This window comes from Schistocerca serialis, chromosome 6 (assembly GCF_023864345.2).
Source record: "Schistocerca serialis cubense isolate TAMUIC-IGC-003099 chromosome 6, iqSchSeri2.2, whole genome shotgun sequence".
Lineage (NCBI taxonomy): Eukaryota > Metazoa > Arthropoda > Insecta > Orthoptera > Acrididae > Schistocerca > Schistocerca serialis.
This window is the reverse complement of record NC_064643.1, coordinates 425,007,666-425,029,316: the sequence shown is the minus strand read 5'-3', so window position 1 is coordinate 425,029,316 and position 21,651 is coordinate 425,007,666. Positions and strand designations below refer to the sequence as shown.

The following is a 21,651-nucleotide window of genomic DNA, read 5'->3' as shown; positions in this document are numbered from 1 at the left end:
AATGCCTAATGACTGCACTACAATCTGCCTGAATTTACGATTACAGTAACTAAAACTCGAAATTACACCTCTTATACGAAACTCACACGCAATTTAAATAAGAATCTACGAAGTGAACACTAAAGCGCGATGCTACAACTCTCAAATACTATAATACACCCGAAATTTAAGAATTAAACAATGCAAGTACCCAAAAACTCACAAAGAAATTAAGAATTAAACTGTGTAACAAATAAGTAAGGTAAGAGTGTACGACTTGCTGCTGGCAGCTGCTTATCCAACGGTGGCAGGGAGCACTTCCTATATCGAAGAATGTCGTGGATGATCTTGTGAGCCCGCTCATGTGCGATTCAAAGTTATGCCGCTACTCCATAGATAGGGATACGCCGGTTCGCTTTAATCATGTCATCCACCTTCCTGACATTTGTATCTGTAGTGGCCGTGCACGTCTGTACAGGTCTCGGTATGTCCTGCACTGAATTGCTGACGCCATCTCTGCACCATTTGCTTCGACGTCACACCTGACTCATACACCTCAACAAGGAGGTTATGAATTTCTGCGCCTGATACTCCACGTGCCCATTCATAGCTGATAACAGCTCTCACTTCCGCCTTTGACCACGACTCCAAAACGCACCTTCTCTCCACAGCTCCGGGAAAAGACTGAGCGGCTGGGCTCCGCTTTGCGCAGCCACTGCGACAGCGCCATCTGCTTGATCACGATCGACCTCTACCCAATGGTGTATCGGTGTCTTGCACGTGTGCATTCACCTGCCATGTCGTCTTTCGCCCTATCACACAACTCTGCCCACATTCGACAGATGAAAGTTATTTTCAATTCCCCCTCGCAGTAGTTCATTTTCCCTAAAACTGGCAGCAATTCTGTGATATTGCGAGGAACTGCCAAGTCTCATATGGCTAACAGATGCGACTGAAGAGGATGTACACCTTGATTGTTTATGACATGACCAGGATACAACAGCTTAGTTTTTAAAAGAAATCACACTTGTACAGTCTACACTTTATTCCTGCATCAGATAACACACGAAACAAAGCGTGCAATATGTTTTTGATGTACTAACCGCGACGACAATATCCTCCAAATAGTTTGAACAGTTTGGTACTTGCGCTGTCAGCTGTTCCAAATACAATTGGAAAATGGCGGGTGCGGAAGTATTGCCAAAAGGCAAACACAAATATTTAAACAAGCCCACATGAATATTTACTACACACACTTTTTGAGTTGCTTCATCGAGCGGCATTTGAAGATCCCCGTCTCGAAAATCAATTTTTTAAAAATAGCGTCCAGCGCCTAATTTGTCCATGAGATCCTCTGGGCATACCAATGGATAACTATCAATGACAGTTTGTGGGTTGACTGTAAACTTAAAGTCAACATAGAGGCGAGTGCTACCTGAAGGGTCGGGGAGCAAAACCAGTGGACTTGCCCACTTGCTCCCCTATCTTGCAGTTCTTTACGTTCAACAGCGACTTAGTCCCGTAACGCAATGGAAACAGTTGCGGTCCGGCAAAATTTGGTTCAGCATTGTCTTTCAGCGTAATATGTGCAACAAAATTGTTGGCCTTGCCTAAACCTTCAGAAAAGAGTTCTGGGAGTTCTTTTAGCAAACTAGTCACATTGTCTTTTGCATGGAATGCAGACACTGACAACACATTGTCCTGAATGTTAAAGCCAAACAAATCAAATGAATTCACACCAAATGTGTTTTCACACTCGCGTGATTGTAGCACTGTAAAAGTCACTGTTCGCTTATGCGAACGATATATGACAGGCAAAGTACATGATCTGAGACCAGAGATGTCTTATCCATTATAAGCCGACAGTGGCGTCCTAGTTGTAGACAGGCTTGGGGAACCTAACGGTTATGAATTGTGACGATTCAGTAATGCGACAGAGGCACCTGTGTCCAACTGAAATTTCCCACATTTCCTACAAAGATGTAAATGTGCAACATGTTTGTTGTCCTGCCATATCACTGAATAAACTGCTCACATGCCATTTTTGCTAATGCCTGTTGCTTTTTGGGAGGGGCAGTTGTGGCGCTTGTGCCATGAATAACACATAGGACAAGACGTAATTCTGTTCGCCTGTATAGCCACCTTTCTAGCGAACTGATTGCGCGGCGTGCAGCGCCGTTTACTTGGCGTGGCCACCGTAAGCCGCAATTCCGGAATGGGGCAATGACAAGCAAGGAACTCAACATGACAAATAGCTGGTTGCTCTAATTTAACGGCTGACAGGGCACCTGAATAGTAGTGATTGAGTATTTGCACTACCTGCTGAAATGATGGATTGGACTGTCGCAAAATATGTGTGAACACGGTCACATCACGCAACATAACATCTGAATACAAAGCACTGCAAGTACATTTGAATTAGCATTCCTTGTCATAACTTGAAAATCTGTAACCCATTCGCCATAAGTTTGTGCTGACCCATTTTAGCAATTAAAGAATTGATACGTAGCTGCTGCCACATTCACTTGTTGGTCGTAATAGTTGATCAGCGAAGAGATAACATTGTTATATCCAAGTTCACTCTGAGTGACGTTCGGAAAAAGTTTTTGAATTAATCCGAACACTGCGCTGCCTACTGTGGATAATAGATATGGATGTTTCACAGTACCTGGTACATTGTGAGCTAGGAGGTGGGCCTCAAACTGGGACAACCACTCGAGCCATTCCTCTTCTTGGTCACGAAACTGTCGAACAGGTGGTACAGCAGCTGTAGTAGGCGGTGCTTATTCCCTTGGGTTCCCGGCATTAGCCGGTAGCTGCTGCAGCGTGTTGTGTAACATGGCGGTCTGTTGCATTTGGAACTGAAACATCTGCATTAGCTGTGTGGCATCTAACGTTTGCGGTCTGTGGTGTCTGAGCAGGGGGCAGGAAAAGAGGTGGAGTGGGCATTTTGGAAGACACAAGTGTAATAGGCAAAACAAGTAAGCAACGATTTTTTCCGCAACTCCCACCTGAAAACACTGATTAGGAAAAACGACAAGAAATTGTTAAACCAAATGAGCCCCCTGCAAAGTAGAGACAAGAGAGAATTAAGGCGCCAGCAACATACAAGGAAACCAAGGCTATCTGGCACCGGTTTAGGCGGATACTCGTAGCCATAAGTGAGGTCCTGCACACACTTCTCGTATAGGGTGCCTTGAGAATGCTACGTTCTATACAACAATTCAAGCAATTCACATTATAAGTTTTTATCACAATAAAGAAGATAGACAACACTTAGATTTGAATTTACAATGGTGTCGCAGGCGATGGGCAACATGCAAACAGGTATTGCTCTTTGCTATCGGCAATGTCCATGTAATCAAACGGTGTGCATCACTGATAAATGGTATCGTAGCACTCTCTGCTAAGCACGGTCTAGTATTGTCCTAATAGTGTTCGACCAGACTAGCAGGAGCGGCGCTTATATTGTCTTCGGATAGAGGGCGCTTCTGTCGTGTTGCAGTCCTTTTCAGCGAACTATTGGCTGATTTCGTCTCACCGCCTTCTTTCCTCTTGCCATCTTCGTCTTCGTGCCGGTGCTTGTCGATATGCTGGAGCACAAAGTTCGTTCTCAACTTAGACAGATGGTTAGAGCGTTCAGATTTATCGTGAAACACTTATTGAGTAAGTTCTATTTTATAAATATCCTATGGCGTAACCCGACTAGTTTACGATATTTACGTTTATAGACAAAAATATATCGTCTTCACCTTCTTGTGTACGTGTTCTGCAAACTTGTATGACCAAGTCACCTACTGAATGAGATCGGAATGACTGAAATGACTCCATCTCTCGCCGGTTTCCACTGTTGCTAAAGTGATCACAAAAAAAAAAAAAAAATTGAAACCACTGGCGTAGGTAGGCTCTAGATTTCCTAACTCCTTTGTGCACAAGCCAGCAGTCTTTCGCCTCTAGAATAAGTGTATGCCTAACAGAGATAGATATTTTCAAATCAAGTAGATATTCTTGTCAAAACAAGGTGCCAGTCTGTCAAAGTGTATTGAGTACATTACTTAGTACTGATGCAAGGTCGTAACCCATTTGTGCTCATACAGACATTGTTACAAGTCTCGACGGGCAAACGACGATATTAATACTAAAATTGGGTACAGTTGTCTCCTTAAAACCCTGTGGTGGGAATCCAAGTGACGACACGAGTGATGGAATTGTAGATATTATTAGATACGGAAGCTTGGATAGGGCCTGGAAGCATGCTCGTTGGCCGAAGTTGTTTCCCGCAACAAGCAAGAAATCTTGGTTCGCGTCTCGGTCTGTCACAAATTTTCATGTGTAATTTTTCTCCACTTCCATGGTGAAGAAAATGCTCGTATGGAAGGAGGTAAGATGTTCCATAAACGCAGAAAGCGATTCTGCCTCGTGTGACAATACTGAACATGTCGTTCACATATCTCCAAAAACATTTAGGTTTCGAACCTGTCGACTGAATTGAACTGCTTTTTCCCTGAAGTCTTCCGTAAAAAGATTAGCTACTATGAGAGACAAACACTATCAGTTTGTTCAAAATATTGTTGATTAAATAAAAAGTAATTAGATGTAAGCACATGACTGAATAGATGTAAGATATCTTCTTCTAGCTTAGCTCCTATAAGTTGTCGTGATTCCTCCAGAGGTAGTCCGGCGAACAAAGAGACCATGTCGAAAATCACTAATACATCAGCTGATTCTAGACACCAATACATCAGTCTCTGAACTAAATTTCTCAGTTTCGAATGTGTTGCTCACATTTTCCTGTCACACGGCTCCGAAGACAAGCCAGATGTTTCGGTAATTACTATGTTGGGAGTCCCGTATTTGCTGACAATGGTGCAAATCGGAAACCCTTCCTTCTGTGTCTTAGGCAGCCCACAGAGCCGTTGTGGAACTGTCACTTGTAATCTTAAGCTCTCTTTACGATTTTCAGGAAACTGACTTGATTTGAGGAGGGCAGATGTCTTCCGTTGTATTGAATCCGTTTGACCCTTCTGGAGACGATGATGCACTGAGTCCTGCAGTAAATCCGCCATCTTACCAAAGTAAGATAATGCAGTCAGAAGAACTGTAGCGGTTCCCTGTCTTCTCGTAAGGAATGGAGCGATTTTCTTTCTACATTGTTGATGTTCTGTTGTGTGCGTGATCCTACTTATGGCCCTGCAAGTCTCTCACATTATTTATTTAGCAGTCTCACTGTGAAGTTCCCAGGCAGCTTTCTCAACGGCATTGATATAATTCATAGTGGACAAGTTCTTTGGAGCAGACGCAAAATTTAGTCCTTTTTTTCCAGCACCGATATTGCAACGTCACTCAGCTGTTTATCTGTGAAGATAAACAGAGTGCGTCTGTGTAGTTTATGTCCTTGCAATGAGTGACGTGTAGCGATCGAACTTGGAAGTTTGGCCTGCCACGGCCTCCTGCGTAAGCACATGACACTCCGAAAACGACCATAGCACTCTCCAATGTCTCCGGCAGGGGACAGTGGATGTCATCGTACTCTATGATCTGTCTACGATGAAGTCATAGTCCCACTCCTTGGCACCTGCCCCTATGCAGCGAGCCAGCACATATACTGGCGAGCCACTCCAGTAACGCGTTAGTAAGCACCTGAAGATAACGAACAGTTGTCGTATTGAAATACTGTGCAGCTTTCACAACATTATCACGCGTGACACCAGGAAACCATTGAAGCAGTTATTACGTCGGGAAAGTCTCAAGCCGGCGGAGGTGGCCGAGCGGTTCTAGACTCTACAGTCTGGAACCGCGCGACCACTACGGTCGCCGGTTCGAATCCTGCCTCGGGCATGGATGTGTGTGATGTCCTAAGGTTAGTTAGGTTTAAGTAGTTCTAAGTTCTAGGGGAACTGATGACCTCAGAAATGAAGTCCCATAGTGCTCAGAGCCATTCTTTTTTAAAGTCTCAAATAGCACAACTTCTTTCTTGTTTTGGTGTATGGACCCCTACTCAAAGTTTCTAAAAGTGTTTTTGAAACATCATGTATATATATGAACGAGAACAAAGGTATGTATAATGTTTTGTACTTGAAATTGATGACTCGATTGCAATATATCTGAACAGAAACAAAAAAAAATCAATACATATTTTAGATAATAGTCAATCTGACTTAAAATCTACAACTACGTGATTATTCTGCTATTCACAATTAAGTGCCTGGCAGAGGGTTCAATGAACCACCTTCAAGCTGTCTCTCTACCGTTCCACTCCCTAAAGGGGCGCTTAAATTTTTCTGTGCGAGCCCAGATTTTTCTTATTCTATTGTGATGATCATTTCTCCCTAAGTAGGTGGGTGCCAACAGAATATTTTCGCAGTCGGAGGAGAAAACTGGTGACTGACATTTGATGAGAAGATCCCATCGCAACGAAAAACGCCTTTATTTTAATGATTGGCGCTCCATTTCACCTATTCGCCTAAAGTTAAATAAAGATACCAGAGAATTAATTCTGGCACAACAATTGCTAAGTGAAAGAAATTATAAGAAATATGACAAAATAAAAATGATTTTTTGCCCGCAGTAGTATGTTTAGAATCCCGAAGTAACTGAGGATGAGATGCAAGCAGACGGGTTCAGGCAAATGCTGGGATGGTTTCTTCCAATGGGCACGGCCGACTTCCTTCCACATCCTTCACTAATTTTATGGGACCGATGACCTCGTTGTTTTCTCCCATCCCTTTTAATGGAGCAACCAACCAATTCGTATGTTGGTGTTTAGTGGCTGCAAGAGGTATCAGTGACAGGCCGAAGAAGAGAATGCTGTATTGAGATCTGCATACAGTGGAGTTAAAATAATTACAACAGTAATCCCCCTTTCAGCCATCCCAAATCAAGTTCTCATAGCTAATATATTTTTCCAGGCTTAGTCAAAGATGCTCGTAACATTAGAACAACCATGAAGATGTAAAGGAAGTTACTACAATGAACACTACATGGGAGCCGTCAATGACTATGAACTATGAACTATTTATGAAGTGCGTTACTTGTCGTTATATCGGCGACATTTCAAATGCGTATAAAACGGAAAACAAAATTAACGATTCCGCAATAAATTATGACAACGAAGTTAGAACCATCTCGCAGACTTATGAGTGTGGTCAAAGCAAGTCGTGAATTTGAAATCCATTCCATACCAACTGCTCTCAGAATTTGATGGGACACTGTAAGGAAAATTGCACATGTTTTCTCATCACGCTTAGTTCAGAAAGTAGATCAGTGCTAAAAATTTGTAGGCACAAAACAAGTGCCGGTAATCGAAAGCGTATGGCCAAGTCATCCTTGAGACTGACCATTTGGAAAGCGGCTGGCCTTCCTTCTGAAGGCCGACGCACGGCCCTTAGTCGCCGTAGTCGAGCAACAGCTAGGGCAACGGGTATGATACAGAGTACTCAAATCATTCCCCACTTCTGAATCTGTAAATGCGAATACGAAATAACGATGATCTTTCGTTTGTCGATTCCGATGCAATGTGAAGATAAGGTTCTTTTTCACGAATCTTATTTTACCAGTATTAGCATGTATTGACAGCTTTGTCCACCTTTAATTCTTTCATTAGTGTCAGGTTATGAATTATACCAGTTGCATTTAGGCTGCTGATGTAGCGGTCGAAAAGGAACGGACTGTACACTACTGCCGTTGTACATAATGGCCTTTTGTGCTACACCAGTCTCGACTGGCCATGGAAACGAGTGATTAAGCATGAAATCTTTCCTTGAGAGGCACATTACTATTCTTTGTGGCAGCTACAGCTGCGTAGTACAGCTGAGATTAAGGAGAAGCTTTGTGAAACGGCATGCGAAGATAGATACTTGTGGAGTCGAAACCGGATGTGCGACGAAGCGTCTCCAACGTCACCTGCTGTGCCGTGTGCTGCACAACAAGTGAATGTAGCCTCCTAAGGCAGGCGACAGCTACCCGAAACTTGTTACGGCTTGGATAGAGTAAGGAAAGTCATGTACTTAAGTTCGTGTCATGTTCTGTCAAGCGTAACCATGTCACAAGTGTATGACAGTCGTATTGTACATGAAGTGTTACCGAGGGAAAGAAACTACCTAAGACGTGATTTTAAGACAGTAAATATTCAGTTTTTATACAAGGAATTTATTTGGAAAGAACAGACATTTTAAAGCATTTAACTCAGTCACCAGCAACAGAGGTAATTCCAAAAACAACAGCTGTCACCATAGTCCCCGTTCTCGCATGCAAGTTGTAAGACCAGCTGCACTTCACTAGTGATCTACCTTATAACCGCCGAACGAGGTAGCACCGTTCCTACAACATCGTCTCTTTCACGACAGAGCTCTTATAAACTGTATAACGAACTTCCCCATAGTGTCTGCATGAACATTACTTATCAGTCTTAAGCTGACGTAAGTCCCCATTCGGCTGGCGGACGTTGTGAAACTTTCTCAAGTGAGCGAGATTCTTCCAGTCTTCGTCTGCCAACCCTTGGGTTCTCTTAAATTCTCTTGTTAATTAATCGTTCCTCATCGGTTGTGATCCTCTGAGGATAGCTGATAACATTTCTTTGTAAACGAAAGAGACTGCTGCTGACGTAGCGCTTTCTGAAGTGAGAGACGTGTCCTCTATTTTACTCATTTATTAATTCATTGTCGTATCATCTGCGAGGTCTTTCATGATGTTTTCAGAGACAGATTCAATTCTTCTTTCAATAGATTCGCACAAAATGTACTGTTAGTTATGTGCACCTCTGCGACTGTGTATATCTCTGCAACTATGTATATATTCAGTATGTTTTTTGGTGAGCGAGGTGGTGCAGTTGTTAGCACCCTGAACTCGCATTCTAGAGGACGACGGTTCAAACCCGCATCCAGCCATCCTGATTTAGGTTCTCCGTGATCGCTTCAGACAAATGCTGGGATGGCTCCTTCGAATGGGCACGGCCGACTTCCTTCCACATCCTTCACTAATCTTATGGGACCGATGACCTCGCTGTTTGCTCCCATCCCTTTTAATGAAGCAACCAACCAATTCGTATTTTGATGTTTAGCAGACTTCTCCGATACTGGAGACTTTATGTACCATGATTATGTAGGTTACCTTATACGAAGAGTCACATTATATGCATCAATGACCTTATATTCTTATTGTGCCATACTCTATGTAATTGACATATCTGCAGTATGATGTTCAATTTGTGTTAAGTCGAATTGATCTCTTTTGTATTTTATACTGAAGTATCTTAGAAAAAAGATTAACGAAAGGCAAACCTACGATTCTAACGTTTGTAGACTTAGCTTTTGACAATGTTGACTGGAATACTCTCCTCCAAATTCTGAAGGTGGCAGGGGTGAATTACAAGGATCGAAAGGCTGTTTACAATTTGTACAGACACCAGATGGCAGTTGTAAGAGTCGAGGGACATGAAAAGGAAGCAGTGGTTCGGAAAGGAGTGAGACAGGGTTGTAGCCTCTCTCCGATGTTATCCAATCTGTATATTGAGCAAGCAGTGAAGGAAACAAAAGAAAAATTCGGAGTAGGTGTTAAAATCCATAGGGAAGAAATAAAAACTTTGAGGTTCGCCGATGACATTGTAATTCTGTGAGAGACAGCAACGGACTTGGAAGAGCTGTTGAACGGAATGGATGGAAGATGAACATCAACAAAAGCAAAAGGAGGATAATGGAATGTAGTCTAATTAAGTCGGGTGATGCTGAGGGAATTAGATTAGGAAATGAGACACTTAAAGTAGTAAAGGAGTTTCGCTATTTGGGAAGCAAAATAACTGATGATGGTCGAAGTAGAGGGTATATAAAATGTAGACTGGCAATGGCAAGGAAAGCGTTTCTGCAGAAGAGAAATTTGTTAACATCGAGTATAGATTTAAGTGTCAGGAAGTCGTTTCTGAAAGTATTTGTATGGAGTGTAGCCATGTATGGAAGTGAAACGTGAACGATAAATAGTTTACACAGGAGGAAAATACAAGCTTTCGAAATGTGGTGCTACAGAAGAATGCTGAAGATTAGATGGGTAGATCACATAAGTAATGAGGAAGTATTGAATAGAATTGGGGAGAATAGGAGTTCGTGGCACAACTTGACTAGAAGAAGGCATCGGTTGGTAGGACATGTTCTGAGGCATCAAGGGATCACCAATTTAGTAGTGGAGGGCAGCGTGGAGGGTAAAAGTCGCAGAGGGAGACCAAGAGATGAATACACTAGGCAGATTCAGAAGCATTTAGGTTGCAGTAGGTACTGGGAGATGAAGAAGCTTGCACAGGATTGAGTAGCATGGAGAGCTGCATCAAACCAGTTTCAAGACTGAAGACCACACAACAACGACAACTGAAGTTTCATTACTTTTATTTGTTGACATATGCGTTGTACATAACGTGTTCTGTTTTTATTGCTTGCACTGTACCAGGTCTGTCTTTGTTTATAGCGTTCATACAGAAATATGGTATTACTGCTATCAGCAGCCGTTGGCGTTTGTGAGAAAACTTGGTGGTTTTACCCTGTTGTTCGCGAGAGTTTCTTGATTGTACCCCCCGCTTACGGCATTACTTCTGGCGGCGGCCACTCTCCGACGTGTATCTTTACTGAGGTGCCTCATGGCAGTTCGTCGGCAGTCTGTTGACCAGTCTCGCTATTCATCCACAACATGAGCAGTCTGGGCACTTACATGATAAGCTACATTTGAAATTCACAAATTGGATTTCTATGGCGTTTACGTCTTCGTTTTACTTTCTTAACCCTGTCTACATGTCCGGCCGTTCGAAGTTGTTTCCTAGGTTACATTTGTCATACAATGAGGGAGTATTTGGTGATCCATTCATGTTTTCTTCGGTTAGGCACTGTTTACCAAGTGTGATACTGGTTGATCTAGGGATCTTTCCATGGCTTACCAGTGAGGGATCTTGCATGTTAGTTGGTAAATCTGCGGGGGCCGGCCGCGGTGGTCGTGTGGTTCTGGTGCTGCAGTCCGGAACCGCGGGATTGCTACGGTCGCAGGTTCGAATCCTGCCTCGGGCATGGGTGTGTGTGATGTCCATAGGTTAGTTAGGTTTTAGTAGTTCTAAGTTCTAGGGGACTTATGACCTAAGATGTTGAGTCCCATAGTACTCAGAGCTATTTGAACCATTTGAAATTTGCGGGATCTTTTACATGACTGGTACGATTTTCTCTGTAGGCAGTCAAGTCAGGACCTGATGTTCAATTTTGCGTTGGACTTTTCAATTTTAATTTATTTCCTATAGTATCTCTCTTAATTTCAATTGTTTTTGTAACGCCTTCTGATGGGTCAAGTATATGATTTGATCGAAGTAAAGAATCTGTGAATTACGACCGGTGCGATCTGTTAATCATGAGCAATTTTATGAACAGTCGTGGATGACCCACAAAGAGTATTTTCTCGAAAGGGTTACATCACCTCGCACCCATCGGATAAACATCGTAGAGGCATCAGAGCTTCACTACACTAGCCATCGTGTGAGGTGCAGATATATGCTATCAGTTCGTTAATGCCACGTGCCCAACCACCACGTCGAACTGCTTCCATCTAGCATGAATAAAATCAGCACTTTCTATAAGCATTCGTATGGCCTATTGATGTACTGCGTGTGTGTTAACAAAATATCAGTGCCATGTTTTATTACTCCTTAGTAGTTGTGACGCAATGTAACTTTCCACAAATCATCATGAGTTGGGAGTCTGCCCTGGTAAATATCTAGAAGAAACTTCTAACTTAGTGACTTGAGGTGATCGTAAGCAGCGTCATTTACTTCGTATACAGTTTGCGTCACAGCGATTTCATTACGACTCCGTTGACTTATAATTGCTTGTGAACACAGTTATAAACTTAACTTAGAATACAGGGAGAAGTAGACAAAGCTGAGTGGTACATCGTGACGTTAGCAACTACAGGGCACATATGACACAGAGCATGCATTCCACTCGCTTATTCACCAATATTACCGGATTGCGGTAGGCTGTCAAGTGATATGAGTGTGTTTTGTAGTTATAAGCACCAAGCAGATGTATGAGACAGGCGAAATACACTTAGACATCAAGGAGTATGTAACAATTCAAATACTAAACATGGTGTACTCTGACAGGTGTGAATATTGTGGAACTATTTGTTTAATAAATCATGGCTCCAACATACTAACGTATATTATTTACATAAGAGTGGGAAGACTCTTAGAAGCTGAAATCGGGGAAGATCATTATTGTTTCCAGAAGAAATGAAAAGGCAGTACTTACCGAAGGACTTATCTTACATGGTACACTGAAAAAAAGGGAACCTATAGTTACTGATTTACGGAAAGCGTTTCACAATCTCGATCTGGATACACTCCGAGGTACTGAAGGTGACAGGGATGAAATACAGGGAGCGAAACATTGTCTACAGTTAGCATAGAAACCGGAACTAGATATAAGAGTCGAAGGACGCAGAACCGGCCTCCGTAATCGAGGTCGCTAAAGCATACCTGCACGGTGGGTCTCGACTCGCCGGTTCGAATCGCGTTAATTACGGAAATTTTCACTGTCAATATTTGGCTAGCGATTGGAGATGAGGAGGTGGGGCATAGTTCATTATCACCAAACGTTACACCGATGTCCTAGTTCTAAACCACTCTTCAGCGTCTCATGAAATGAGGTCAAGTGATAATTTTTGATCCATCCATCGGATGGGGACGTTAAGCTTGGCGGCCCACTTGGTACAGAAGTTCTATCGCAATTGCAAATATTTTTGACATTAACTGAATTAAGCATGGATTATATCTATCGGTCACAAATGGGAACATGTGCCAGGCCTCAGTTTCCCATCTATCGCAAACGGTTTCCTTAACCATTTCTCTTTCTATGCACTTTTCCACCACCGATCCAACCTCCAAATACCACAGAGTCTTGGTGCTATTCGAAACGAGACAGCTGTGTTCCGTCAGCGGATTCACTCCCTCGCCGCTCTTATCATCATACAACGCAAACACGATACAAGCTTCCATTACTAACCTCCAAAAGTACACATACAACACATCTACATATCTGAAGTAAAGGATCCAATGTGTGCCGATGATCACCCTTTCAGACTAAGTGGCAGAAACTACCCCGTGGGATTTTCTAGCCAACAATGCTATACTGTATTTAATTTTTTAAAGCTGTGCAGAAACATTGAATTTAAGTTGAAATGTTAAGATGTATTTTTTAAGTCATACAGGGTGCTTCAGCCGTCCATACTGAAGTCATTTTATGCAGCACGCGATGGTATATCTGAGTTTATAAACCACGGGTGAGATTTTCGCATTGTATCAATTGCTTCACGCAAACAATTAGGCCTACAGGAGAAATGAATGGGAACTGTATCTAAAAAACTGAATACAGTTAAATTTTCTAACGAGTTACGTTTTCGCTGCGGGCCACGGTTTCCGCGATGCTGAAGAATAACGTACTAATGTAACCTTCCAACGCATCTCCACGCTCACAGTCATCTTTCATCAGATAGGATTTCTAGTATGTTGTTCGTAGCACGCCCTCCTACCAGTGTACCAAAATTTCGTACAACTCGAACTATTCCCGATATTCCACCGGTCTTGGTCTCCATTGATAGGGCTGTTACGCCACCAGCACATTCAGCTAGTTTGTTAGCATTATTAATTTAAACGTGTCTTTGAGAGTAATGAATTCAAAACGACTTCTGTGAACGTTACACTAAAACAAATTCGACACAAGATTAACCCTTAAAAGTGCAATATGTTTGTAGTCAGAATGCCTGACAAATACAACTGTATAATTGTTTATTATAAGTTGATAACATTCACAAAATTGTTAGATAAAATATTCACAACTGTCAATTTTACAATTTCAAGTCCTCTATTAAGCCGGTGGTGTAACAAAACCAGTCAATAAAGAGAAAAATAGTCGAATATGGGAAATAATTCTTGTAATCGCAAGTGTTTGCAGTGCCGTTAGCAGCAAGAGCACACCCGTTGTTAAGGGTAGCGTCTTTGACTAGTAATCGAAACGTCCTCGGTCCCCCAGTTCGAAACCTGTCGCATCTTACATTCTGATTTATAATCAGCATCGGGGGCCGAAGATTTCCGGAATAAGAAGACAACCTCACTCTGCAAACGACGTTGTCAAAGAGGACGGAAGAGCGCGCATGTGTTCAGGGCACTCTCTTGACTGGGAAAATGCCCTGAGGGCGGAAGAAACAGCAATGATCAGCGGCATTAGGATGCAGAAGGCCATGTACACCACAGCATTAAAGACACATAACGTGTATCTACTGGTCATTTGGAGTGAAAAAGTGTCATGATGATCTCTCTATTGGTAAAAGATTCCAGAACAGTCTCCCATTCGGACCTCCGGGAGGGGACTGGCAAGGGGGAGGTGACCATGAGAAAAAGCGTGAATAACCAACGAAAGGACAACGTTATACGAATCGCCGCATGGAATGTCAAAAGTCAGAACGTTATAGGCAACCTAGAAACTCTGAAAAGGAAAATTCAAAGAGTCAGCATAGATATAGTAGCGGACAGTGAAGTGAAATGGGAAGAAAACAAGGTTTACTTATTAGATGAGTATAGAATAAAATTAACAGCAACAGAATATGATACAACGGTAGTAAGATTCCTTATGGAGAGGAAGGGAGGGTAGAGAGTGAATTACTGTGAGCAGTTCAGTGACAGGGTTGTTCGTATCAGAATCGGCAGCAAATCCACACCGACGCCGATAGTTCAGGTATACATACTGACATCGCAAGGTGAAGTTGAAGAGATAGAGAAATTAGATGAGGATATTGAAAGGGGAATACAATACGTAATGGGAGGTGAAAATCTCATAATCATGAGGGATTAGAATGCAGTTGTAGGAGAAAGAGAGGAAGAAATGTTTACAGGAGAATGTGGGCTTGAGACAAGGAAAGAGAGAAGAGAAAGAATCACAAGAGGAGGCGGTTTCTTGGTTAAGGGCGGGTGATACGGGAAGATTTCAGTTAGATAACGTCATGGTCAGACAGAGATAATGAAATCAGATACTGGATTGTAAGACGTAGCCAGTAGCGTATATAGACCCAGACCACAATGTTACAGTGACTAAGAGTAGGCAGAAGTTTAAGAGATTAGTCAGGAAGAATCAATACGCAAAAAAGTGTGATACGGAAGTGCTAAGGAATGACGGGACATGCTTGAAGTTCTCTGAGGCTACAGTTACAGCACAAAGGAATATCTCAGTAGGCGATACGGTTGAAGAGGAATAGAGATCGCTAAAAAGGGCCATCACATATGTTGGAATGAGAAATAGAGGTACAGAGATGGTAACTGCGAAGAAACCATGGTTAACAGAAGAAATACTTCAGTCGATCGATGCAACAAGGAAGTGTAAAAATGTTTAGGGAAATTCAGGAACACAGAAATACAAGTCGCTGAGGAATGAAACAGATAGGAAGTACAGGGATCCTAAGACGAAATGGCGTGATGAAAAATGCAAAGAAATCGAAATGACTATTGGAAAGACTAACTCAGCATATAGGAAAGTTAAAACAATCTTCGTTGAAATTAAAACTGCAACAGGAATTCCACTGTTAATTGCACAGTAGAGAGCGAATATGTGGAAAGGGTACATTGAAGGGCCGTATGAGGGGAAGATTTGTTGGATGTGATAGAAAAAGAAATTGGAGTGGATCTAGAAGAGATAGGGGATCCGATAATAGAATCATATTTTAAGCGAGCTTTGGAGGAGTTAAGGTCAAGTAAGGCAGAAGGGATCGACAACATTCCACCAGAATTTGTAAAATCATGGAGGGAAGTGGCAACAAAACGACTATTGACGTTGGAGTGTAGAATGTATGAGTCTGGCGACTTACCACATGATTTTCGGAAAAATATCATCCACCCAATTCTGAAGACTGGAAGAGCTGTCAAGTGTGAGAATTACCACACAGTCAGTTTAACAGCTCATGCATCCAAGTTGCTGACAGGAATAATATACAGAAAAATGCAAAATAAAATTGATCGAAATTCTGAGAGAAATAACGGTAAGTCTTAGGGAGACAGGGGTAATATACAATATGTACAAGAGCCAACAGAGAATAATAAGAATGACCGACCAAGAATGAAGTTCTCGGATTAAAAAGGGGTGTAAGATTGGGGTGTCTTGCACCCCTTCTGTTCAATCTGTACATCGGAGAAGCTATGATGGAAATAATAAAAGTGTCCAGGAGTGGAATTAAAATTCAAGGTGAAAGAATATCAATGATACGATTCGCTAATGATATTGCTATCCTGACTGAAATTGAAGAGCAATTATATGATCTGCTGGGTGGAAAGAACATTCTACTGAGTACAGGATATAGACTGAGACTAAATCAAAGAAAGACGAAAGAAACGAGAAACAGCAGAAATGATACAGAAAAAAAACTTTACATCTGGACTCATGATCACGAAGTGGATGAAGTTGAGGCATTCTGCCAAGTAGGCAGCAAAATAACCAGTGACGGACGAAGCATGGAGGACATCAAAACCACACGAGCACTGGCAAAACTTGCATTCCTGCCGAAGAGTAGTCTCCTGGCATCAAACATGGACCTTAATTTGAAGAAGAGATTTCTGTGATAATACGTTTGGAGCATATCATAGTATGGCAGTGAAACACCGATTGTGGGACAATCGGAACAGAAGAGAATCGAACCATTTGGGATGTGGTGCTACAGACGAATGTTCAAAATTAGGTGGACTGATACAGAAAGGAATGAGGAGGTTCTGTGCTAAATCGAAGAGGAAAGGAGTATGTGGAAAACACTGACAAGGAGAAGGAACAGGATGACAGGACATCTGTTAAGACATCAGGGAATGACTTCCATGGTACTAGAAGGAGCTGTAGAGGGCAGAACTGTAGAGGCAGAGATTGGGATAAGTCCAGCAAATGACTGAGGACGTAGGTTGCAAGTGCTACTCTGACATGAAGAGGTTGGCACAGGAGAGGAATTCGTAGCGGGCCGCATCAAACCAGTCAGAAGACCGTACCATGAACAACATCCTAGAAATCCTAACCGGTGTGGTCTGAGTGTGTACGCGGAGCACTTTTCAAGGTCACTATTCTACGTTCTACTTGAAAAACTTGAAAACTACGGTCTGGAGCGGAAACGTTTCCAATTTAAAATTTTTAACTACATTAAATATCCTAGAGTAAGTTCCTGTTAATTTATTCTGTAGGTTTCATAGCTTAAGCCTAGCGAGTGACTGAATTTAGAAATCTCGCGCACGGTTCATGAAGCCGAGATATAACTTTGTGTGCTGCATAAAACGGCAGTGGTGGGGGCAGCTGAATCACGCTGTATGTCTAGGATGTATACTTACATATGATCTGTAACGTGTACAATAAGCAAGATGGAGGTGGAAGTTTTTGAAATGTGATGGTTCAGAAACATGGTGAAGGGTAGATGGGTAAGTCACGTAACTAATGAAAAGATATTTCATGGAAATGAAAGAAAAAATGTTTATATTGAAAAAGTTCATGTACATTCACGCTGAAACAGATGAACAGACTTTCCGGGTTAGTCTAACGAGTGGAGCTGCAACTAAGAGGTCTTCAGATTGAGGTCAGCTACAGCAACAAGAAGGAAGTGTAATGTTGCCATGGGAGGTCTCTCGTATTCCTCAGTTGCTGTTGATATTTGTGGACGCTGAGTGGTGTAACGCAGCCTGCAACGGTGTGCCTTTATCTACGGTCCCTGTCTTGTCTGCGCAGGTTGATGAGCCGCGTGTACAACGCGCCGTGGTTGCAGCAGCAGTACGCTTCAATGCAGCGCGCCGCGGACAAGCTGGTGGGTGGGCTACGCCAACTGTGGGCGGAAGGGGTGGCTAGCCACAAGGAGAGCATGCGCCGGCTGGCCGTCTGCACGCTGGACATGACCGCCGGCTCCGTCTTCGGCCTCCAAATCGCCGGCACGGAGGAGGGTGACAAGTTTTTCCGAGACTACACGAAGGTCATACACTCGCTGCACTCCAGAGTGAGTTCAAACACGGTGTCAACAATCTGATACCGAAAACCAGTGACATATCTTTGTTTCCTGCTATTACTCTTACCACAAGAGGATAATATCTAATAAAAGTAAACGCTCTGAAAACAACTGTCCATTTAAAGAAAATTAGGTAATGCGATAGTAACATGTCTTCGAAGGTGGTTTGTTTAGCAGTTGCATGTGTAAAGACGTGTAAACATACCATGCCAACACTGCTACTGATATTAAATTACATATGCCGAACACCGACCATTTATTAAGATCGGTATGCATGCGACCTAATATATCCCACAACGCCGCATGGAAAAAAAAAGGAGGCGGGAGGGGCGAGTTCCTGGGCACGTTCCACGGGTTGTAGCCCTTGGGCAAGCGTGCACATCCTTACCCAACAGAAGGGTAGGTGTCTTGCTAACTACCCTACAGTATAAGATCGAAGTTTGAATATTACATACTTCCATACCTCCTCCAGCTTACGTTAATGGAGCAAATCGGTTGGTCCATTTTGCATTACATGGGGTCTACGGTGCGCCTTAGGGGAATTTTAGGCACCATTTAGTTCACGGGTGGTTCCTTAAAAAACCCGAAAATATTTGTTTTGAGTACTAAGATCGAGCCAAGGATTCCAAGAGGGCTTTGAGCAGCAAATGGCTGAAGTTTCTAAGATATATTCCTAAGATTCCTATATCAGATAACGCTGGTAATTTTCTTGATATCTTTATCCGTTCAGAGGTATAGATTTTCAAAGTTATCCTGCTTCTACACGTAAAATACGCATTTCACAGCCGATGTGAGGTGAAATACAGTTTATGAAGTGACGTATCACACAGAAATATGCTCTAAAGTGCCTCCATTATCGTCTGAAGAGTTTTGGGAAACTCATTTTGTTATAGCATTGAAGCAAAATTTTTGTGCTTGTGAAATTTAAAATTAGGTTGTTATGCGTTATTTCAGTTTCAGATTAGTAAACTATCAAAATTTTAGTGACCCATTAACTTATTTTCATTTGAGTGACATGACTGCCACAGGAGGCCGAAGAAAGGAACGAGTGGGTTGGAGCACAAAAAGGGAATTATGCATCTGTTTATTAAAAGACTGACTTAATAATGTGGTACCAGATGGCGCATTCTACCTTCCTCACAACCTTTAAAAATTTTCCCAATTATTTTGGCACTCTCTGATGCTCAGAGAGAAGGAGACAGTGCCAATGAATAACAGACAGAAAGGTATTTATCACTTTAAGGTAGTAGACAGTGGCTGTGGTGTTGAAAGAGCGAAGTAGACAGTGCAGTGTGAGAGAAGTAGAGGCACACAGTGGCAGTTGGACATAGCTGATAGTGACTGAAGAGTTCTAGGAAAACAGCGACAATGTCAGTGAGACAGGAATAAAGAGTGGAAGAAAGTGGTATTGAGTGATATTCAGAGATAATAAGAGAGAGACAGCGAGGGAGACAGAAATATTGACAGTGAGAAAAGACAGCAGCAGTGGGGTTGGTAGCAGTAAGGGAGAGCAAAATGGAGGCAGTGAGAGTGAAAGGAGACAGTATTACTAGCGCAGAGTGAAGGAGACTGTGGCTGTGAGACTGGGGCAGTGATAGAGGGACACAAAGAGATGACGACAATGAATTGGTTTGAATTAGTGAGTGATATTCGACAAGTGAGAGTGGATGGGTGCACGTAACACATTTAGATGAGCCTGTGGGTGTGAGAGGTGTGTGGCTGGTTAAAAGGACCGTGAATACCTTCGCATTGCAAAATTTTTGGGAAAATTTTTAACCGTGAATGAAGCAGCTCGTAACCTACTTTTCTGTCAGAGTCTTTTAATAAACAGGAATATAATCGCCTTCTTTGTGCTCTGATTGGAGCAATTTTCCGCTCGTTTCGTAATGACACATAACAAGCGTTCTCCATCTCTAAGTGCATCCTGGAAATGTTGCAATGAAAAACCAGAATCATTTGGGCTCTAGAAATTGTAGTAATCGGAGAACAGAATCATAGTCTCTATTGTGACCAGAAGTATACCTAAATGATTTCTGTCACAAGTTCTTAGTTTGTCCAAGAGGAAATGCAAATGAGACGATTCTTCAGCAACCCATCATGGACGTCTGGGAAAAAAAAGGCACCTGATTCACTTTCGCAAGGAGCTAAGCAAATATCATCGTCCAGCCACACGTAAGGGTTTTCCTCAGTCTCATGGATCGACAAATTTGAGTGATGTTACTGCTGCGTTGGGAACAACGAGGTCGTCTTCTTTTGCTATTGTTGTCCGTTTTGAAATTCCACTTCGTCCCGAATGACTTGATGGCCGACGGGTTCCGCGTCCTAATATTTCTTCTTTCTTCCTTATGAAATCATTATCAACAATCTAGCAATTTGTGCAGTGTTATGATAATAGACTCTCCAATATTGCCAAGGATGCATTGAAACAGGGTTAAGACACTCTGAACATATATTGTGAGTCACGACGAGATATTAAAAATTTTACTACCGAATCGTCACCGTTTTGCAGATACAACGTAAAATCTTGAGTACATGTAGCTTACAAACATTTCACAAACCATTCGTTCCAAGACATATATTTATAAATGATTTTCTTCTTTTTCACATAGAGACAACCTATTGTCAAAAAATATAGATCAATTTTAGAAGCACACCGCTTTATTCGGAGTTACAAATCTGGGAGAATGTGAGGTGATTTACTCTCGGAAACCACTGAAGATAACTCAAATGAAGTTCATGAATGTCCGTAAGTCGTTTACCTGGTTATCACACTTAGATCCACATACCTAGCTTCTTTATATTTTTGTAAACTTTTTTTGTTTCATTACACTGTTACAACAGATTGTAAAGATCCTTCATCTGTCTAATTTGCCGCGTGGAGTGGCCGCGTGTCATAGATTGCACGACCCCTCCAACCGGAGGTTCGAGTCCTCCCTCGGACATGAGTGTGTGTGCTGTTCTTAGGATAAGTTAGTTTAAGTAGTGTGTAAGTCCAGGGACCGATGACCTCAGCAGTTTGGTCCCTTAGGAATTTACACATCCTCTGTTTAATAATCAGTGCTCTTATTTATCTTATAACGAAGTGTAAAGTTCATAAGCATTTACACGTTTGGACAGTATGAGTAAGAACATTTTCCTCGATGAAATGAGTTTGTTCAACTAATCTCTTATGAAATAACTGAAACATGGAGGAACAAATTACCGTTTTTAGAAACACTTTAAAGATTCGTCTTTGGACTAGATTGTGCGTTTAATTTTGCAGGTGTTGCAGCCGGCGCTGCTGTTCAACCCACTATTCAAGCTGTCCAAACTGGGCAGAGAGCAGGCCAAGGTGCTCAAGACTGTGCATCTCTTCATAGACGACGCTATTAAATCCGCTGCTGAAAAAATGCTGCAACGACGAATATGCCAAAAGGAAGCTGACAGTGTGTCTGGCATCAAGGATAAGGATAGGTTTGTACTCCACATAAACAATTATCGTGTCACCTTGATTGTGGTATATGTAAAGTACCAAAACACATCGTTAGGCTTCACATCAATCTTAAATATAATTGCATAGTCATTCGTCGATTAGGATGCTATTTACCAAATTCTGTATCGTATTAAAAGCAAATAATTTGTCAGAAACAACAGCGTATATGCTAC

The 21,651-nt window shown here is 42.1% G+C and overlaps 1 protein-coding gene across 1 annotated transcript in view; it reads left to right on the top strand.

Moving 5' to 3' along the window:
- Nucleotides 1-21,651, top strand: part of LOC126484901 (cytochrome P450 4V2-like) — a 113,831-nt gene that overhangs the window by 64,645 nt on the left and 27,535 nt on the right. Inside the window, exons 3-4 of the mRNA XM_050108501.1 lie at nt 17,736-17,997; nt 21,269-21,459. Of these exons, the coding sequence (XP_049964458.1) occupies nt 17,736-17,997; nt 21,269-21,459 (453 nt within the window). The remainder of the gene's footprint in view (nt 1-17,735; nt 17,998-21,268; nt 21,460-21,651) is intronic.